The 5,827-nt window shown below is 71.2% G+C and overlaps 2 protein-coding genes across 2 annotated transcripts in view; one reads left to right on the top strand and one right to left on the bottom strand.

The window, feature by feature from the left end:
- Window positions 1-3,250, bottom strand: AURANDRAFT_72831 (hypothetical protein; the record flags this gene model as incomplete). Its single annotated transcript, XM_009044334.1, has 4 exons — window positions 1-240; window positions 333-465; window positions 2,330-2,980; window positions 3,165-3,250. Coding segments are annotated over 4 exons (1,110 nt in total), but the record flags the coding sequence as incomplete, so codon positions are not given.
- A 737-nt stretch (window positions 3,251-3,987) lies between these two features.
- Window positions 3,988-5,827, top strand: part of AURANDRAFT_68626 (hypothetical protein) — a gene marked incomplete at both ends in the record, with an annotated part of 5,219 nt that continues 3,379 nt past the window's right edge. The window contains one exon of the mRNA XM_009044333.1: window positions 3,988-5,823. Within this exon, the coding sequence (XP_009042581.1) occupies window positions 3,988-5,823 (1,836 nt within the window). The remainder of the gene's footprint in view (window positions 5,824-5,827) is intronic.

Here is a 5,827-nt window from a genome sequence, read left to right on the forward strand (position 1 = left end):
GATGAGCGTGCCGATGCAGACGATGGCGTCGACGCGGCCGCTGAGGGCGAGGAAGCGCGCCGCCGACGGCAGCTCCCAGGCCCCGGGCACCTGCGTCTCGAAGATGTTCTCCTCGAGCACGCCGACGTCGAGGCACGCGCGCTTCGCGCCGTCGGAGAGCGCGTCGACGACCTTCGGGTTCCACTTGGTGCGGATGATGCCGATGCGCGCGTTCGACCCGTCGAGGCCGTCGAAGGAGACCTAAGGATGTTTCGATGAGTGCGCGCGGGCGCGGGGCGGTTCCGGCGCGCGGGGCCGATCGCGCGGGGCGGTTTGGGCGCGCGGCGGCGCACCTCGGTGACGGCGTTGGCGTCCTGGACGCGCACGCCTTGCCGCAGGGACGGCAGGCGCTTGCTCGCGAAGCCGTCGACGGCGACGGCGAGGAGCGCGGCGGACAAAGTAAGGCGCATCGTGGCTAGATCGCAGCTGCGCGGATGACAGGGCTTGTGGTTGTGCTGGTGGCGCTCGAAATGAGCTGTGCTCTGCGGCTGGCGGTCTGCCGGGGGTCGTCCCGAGGGGGTTGACCGCCGGTATGCCTGGTAGTATGCGCCCGCTATGCGGGCTTTATGCGGGCTTTATGCGGGTGTTATGCGGGTGGTATGCGGGTGGTATGCGGGTGGTATGCGGGTGGTATGCTGGTGGTATGCGGGTGGTATGCGGGTGGTATGCGTCTGCTATGCCGGTGGTATGCGTCTGCTATGCCGGTGGTATGCGGCTGCTATGCTGGTGGTATGCGCCTGCTATGCTGGTGGTATGCTGGTGGGCTGCTATGCTGGTCTTATGCGCCTGCTATGCTGGTGGTATGCGGCTGCTATGCTGGTCTTATGCGCCTGCTATGCTGGTGGTATGCGCCTGCTATGCGCCCGCTATGCGCCCGCTATGCGCCCGCTATGCGTCTGCTATGCGGCTGCTATGCGGCTGCTATGCTGGTGTATGCCGTGGCTGGTGTATGCCTGGTGGTCGGCCCCCTCTGGGGTCGTCGGCGCGCGCGGCCGCGGCGCGCCGTGAGCCTTCGATGGTGGCCGATGCGGCCATGCGGTGGGCTGGCTGCTCGGCGGCGCGGGGGCCGTATGAGTCTGAGGGGTGGCGGTTGCGAGTCAGTCGCTGGGGAGCCGTGGTGCTGCGCGCCTCTTTAGCGATTTCTCGCCACCGCGGACCAGACGAGGCGACCCGAGGAGCGACAAGGCAACCGCGTGCGACATGGCAACCCAAAGGGCCGTGAACGTCGCCATGGAGAATACCCTACAAGCCCAAGCCGAGGCGCGCCTCGCTCAGGCGAACGCCTACTCGAAGAAGCTCGGGCATGAGGAGAAAATGCTCGCCCCGAAGAAGGCCGCCGAGTCCCGCACGGGCGGCGCCCCCCGCGACGCGACGGCGACGGCGTCGAGCGTGAGCACGGGCGAGAAGCGAAAGCGGGACGCGGCGCCCGTCGTCACCGTGAAGCGCCGCGGCAAGGCGTGGTCGTCGCGGTTCTTCGGGGTTACTTGGCATCGGGAAAATGGGAAGTGGGAAGCTCAGTACACCGACGAGAAAGGCAAGCTTATCCACATCGCACTCTTCGACGACGAGGAGGCGGCGGCCCGCGCCTACAACGCCAAGATCGCCGAGCTCGGCCTGAATCGGAAGACGAACCCGGAGGTCGGCGGCGCGCTCGTCGAGAAGCCGGGCATGTCGTCCGAATTCCACGGCGTCGCCTGGTACGCACAAACGGAAACGTGGCAGACCCAAGTGACCCGCTCCACAAAGTGCGGCCTCGACGGCAAAAAGCAGCACCTCGGCTACTACGACGACGAGCATTCCGCGGCGCTCGCGGCCGACGCCTTCCGCCGCGTCGCGACGCCGGGCCACGAGCCCCACAAAATCAATTTTCCCACGCTCCCGGAGCTCAGGAAGGAACGCCTCAAGACGCCCATGCGCGTCATCCTCACGCGCGACTCCAACGGGACGCGCCGGACGATCCGCGGCCGCCTCACCAAGGTCAAATACGACCCGTCGGTGCAGAACCGCTCCGCGTGGTCGTACCGCGTGGACTTCGAGGGTCACGAGACGGAAGCCGCGGACCTCGGACTCAAGAAGCGCCTCTGGGACACGCTCGTCGGCGACGACTCGAAGTTCGTGAGCTGCACCTTGGCGCCCGACGAGAAGAAGAAGACGCGCGCGCGCGCGTAAGCAGTTTTGTGACCTCGATAGAGGCCTCTCGATCGATGCGGAAGCCGACGTCTATCTACGATTCGAATTAGACGTCCCTCCTCACCCTGTGAAGAGTACATTTCGCCCACTGTTTCCAGACGAGATGAAGCCGAGCTCGTGGACGCGCGTCATGTCGCCGTGGAGCCGGTGGTTGTCCCACCGATTCCGCGCGGTCCAGAAGAGGTCCCATCCCGCGACGTCGCGCATCTTCGCGAGCAGGTCGTGGAGCTTCCCCGCGTCGCCCCGGGGCCGGTAGAGGTGGATCTCCAAAAGGAGCTGGTCCGCGATCGCGAGGAGCGCGCTGCTCGCGAGCCACTCCGCGAGCACGTCCCACTCGGCGCCCTCGACGTCCATGCGCAGCACGGTCACAGCGTCGTGGCCGTGGCGCGCCATCATGTCCGCGAGCGTCTCGACCCGGTAGCGGGCCCGGCCGCCGTAGTTCGCCGTCGACGCCGCGCCGCGCGTCTCGAGCTTCGTCGCCGCGCCGATGCCGATGGGCTCGAAGGTGTGCCGCTCGGGGTGGCGCTTGTGGTCGCCGCTCATCGTCGGGTCGAAGCTAAACACGCGGCAGCCCTTGCTCAGCATCAGGTCGTCGAAGAGCCAGTTGTTCGCGATGCCGATGGAGTAGACGACGCAGGGCTCGTTCCGTTTGAGGAAGTCCATGCAGACATGCACGTCGGGCTCGTTCTCATTCTCGCCCTTGATGACGTGCGCGTCCGCGCACCGGCTCGGGTCGACGGCGTGGAGAAACCTGCGCGCGTCGGCAGATGACCCAAATCCCTCAGCGTCAGGTCGGGCGGGTCCGCGAGGCGACGGACGCGACCGCCGCGCCGCGCCGCGGCCGCGCGGGCCGGGACCGCGGCGCGAGAGGTCGCGGGCGGCGAAGGCGGACGACGCGTCCTGGTCTCGAGCGTCTGGACGCGGCGGGAACGCACTTGTGGATCGGCTCCCACTCCTGTTGCCCGGGCCTTTCAAGAGGCCGCCTCTGAGCGGCGACGACGACCAGCAAGCATACCCTCATGCTCTTCGTCGTTATTGTTCGCGTCATCTCGTCGACGACGTGGTCGCCGAGCACGGCTGCTGAGACGCGCCGAGCCGTGGCGCACAATGTCCACAAGGACTGGATGGCCAAGAGTTGGCGATCGAGGGGCCCCTGCGCGACGGTGCGTGCCGCGGTCCCCGGCCACGTCCCCGGCCCGTGCCCGGGCCGTGCCCCGGGCCGCGTGCCGGGCGTGCCCGGCAGCGGCTCCCGCGTGCCCGGTGCCGTGCCCGGCCGGCCGTGCCCGCGCGTCCCCGGCCGCGTGCCGGCCCCGTGCCGGCGTGCCCGGGCGGCGTGCCGCGTGCCGGGCGGCGTGCCCGCGTGCCCGGACGTCCCCGGTCCCGTGCCCGGCGTGCCGTAAATATCCCAAGGTGCCGGCGCCGTCCCCGGAGCGCGCCCGGGCCGTGCCGGCGGCCGTGCCGGAGCCGGGCACCCCCGGTGGCGGCTTGGGCACAGCGCTCGGGCACGGACTCGGCACGGAGGCTGGCCGGGCATGGCACTCGTTTTCGATCAAATAGAAACGCAAGGCGGGCTCGGCGCGGCGCACCATGTGGCGCCGCTACGACGCCCCCGCCGGGCGTGCTCGAGGCCACGAGCCTCCCACCCGCGGGCCCGCGCGCGCCCGTGCGCCGCCGCCGCCGCGGCAGGACCGCGGCGGGCCGCCCCAAGGGCGCGACGGCGACGGCGGCGGGCGACTCGCGCCGCGCCAGGTCGGCCGCATGCATCTCGAGCTGAGGCTGCTGACGCGCGACCCCGCGAGCGGCGAGGACGGCCCCGAGTCGCCGCCCATGCTGGTGTTGGTGGCGGACCTGCCGCGCGACGCCGCGGACCTCTTGTCGAGGTTCGCGCGGCGCTTCTTGGCTGACGACGACATGGCCATCCTCACGACGGCCACGCCGGTGAGCGTCCGCATCGGAGGCCGGGAATACGCCCTGTCCGACTCCCGGTCCTACGGGACCTTCGCGGGCTTCGCGGCGCGCTTCAACGACTGCGACACGATCGAGTACGCGTACGCGGCCGCGCGGCCGCGCGAGCCCGTCGTCGACCTCTCGTCGTCGATCATGTCGACGTACCGGGGCGCCGTCGCGTGGGAGCGCGAGGCGCCCCACTTCTTCCCGCCCCCCGTCGCGGCGCCGGCGGGCGCCGGCGGAGCGGCCGGCGACGGCGTCGCCGAGGCGACGGACGACGGCGCGACGGCGCTGCGCGCGCTGCGCGCGCAGAAGCGCAAGGAGAAGACCACATCCCTGGCCTTCCCGAACGGCACGCGCGCGTCCGTCGAGTGGGCCGCGACGCCCCCGACGGCCGCGCAGCCTTTGACGCTCAGCTCGACGCTCGCGAGCCCGTTCCGCGCGGCGCTCGCGCGCGACGCCGCGCTCCGGGCGTCGTCCCCCGCGGACCTGTGCGCGGCGAGCCCCGACGACGAGGTCGTCAACTTCTACTTCCAGGAGCACGGCGCGCTCACGAACGTCGTCGTCGCCGGCGGCCGCGCCTACGTCCTCTGGCCCGACCTCCTCGAGCTCGCCTGCCTCCGCGACGTGCTCGAGAGGGCGTTCGACGTCAGCCCCGAGGCGGCGATCCGCCTCGCGCCGACGCCCTTCGAGATCACCTGCCCCTTCTGCGACTGGCGCGCGGGCGCGAGGATGAACGACGGCGGCGCTCTGCGATGCCATTTGGACGGCGCGCGGCACGAACACGCCGACCCGACGACGGTGCGGCGGTGCCACGAGCGCCTCCGGCGCCTGCTGAACCACTCGTCGCTCGGCGCGGACGAAGGCCTCCGCCGCGCGCCGGTCGCGGTGCCGACGCCGCGCCCGCCGACGGGCGGCGTTCTGCGGCTGGTGCCGCCGGGCGTGCGGCTGGCGCCGGCGGCGCTGGCGTTGAACGCGCTGCTCGTGTCGGGCGCGCTCGAGCGCAACCACCCGATGGCGGAGCGCGTGCTCGCCTGGGCGCGCCTGGTCTCCGGCGAGGCCGTCGGGTGGCGCGCGACGGAGTCGCTGCTGCCACTCGAGCGCCTCATCCACAGGAAGGGCTTCATCTACGAGCAGCGCGGCGGCGCCGGGCTGTCGGACCTCGGCCGCCGCTGCGTGCCGACGCTGGCCACGATCGCGGCGACGAACGACGTCTTGATCGGGCCCGACCTGTTGCGACGGGTCCGCCTCGCGGTCCAGGCGGCGAGCGGGCCCTACTCGCCCGGCCTCCTCAAGATCTACGCACGCATCGCGCAGGCGTGCGAGGGGACCGTGGTCGTCGGCGCGGGCGACCCGTCTCTCCGCGTCGAGGCCGTCGTCGTCGCCGCCAAGTTCGACGGCGTGCCGTTGACGCCGGACATCGGCGCGGTCTACAACCGGCTCGCGACGGCCGAGGCCCGGTTGGTGTCGCCGGTCATCTGCGTCGGCTTCGTGCCCCCCGTCGACCTGTCCCGGGCGCGGGCCTTCCGCGCGGCGGCCTTGGCCGACCCCGTCGCGGCGAAGACCGAGCTCGCGAAGCAGCACCAGGTCGCCACCAACGTGGATTTTTACCATGTTGCAATTGGTGGCACGGCCCTGACGCTCCAGGTCG

The sequence above is a fragment of the Aureococcus anophagefferens genome (assembly GCF_000186865.1).
Source record: "Aureococcus anophagefferens unplaced genomic scaffold AURANscaffold_257, whole genome shotgun sequence".
Lineage (NCBI taxonomy): Eukaryota > Pelagophyceae > Pelagomonadales > Pelagomonadaceae > Aureococcus > Aureococcus anophagefferens.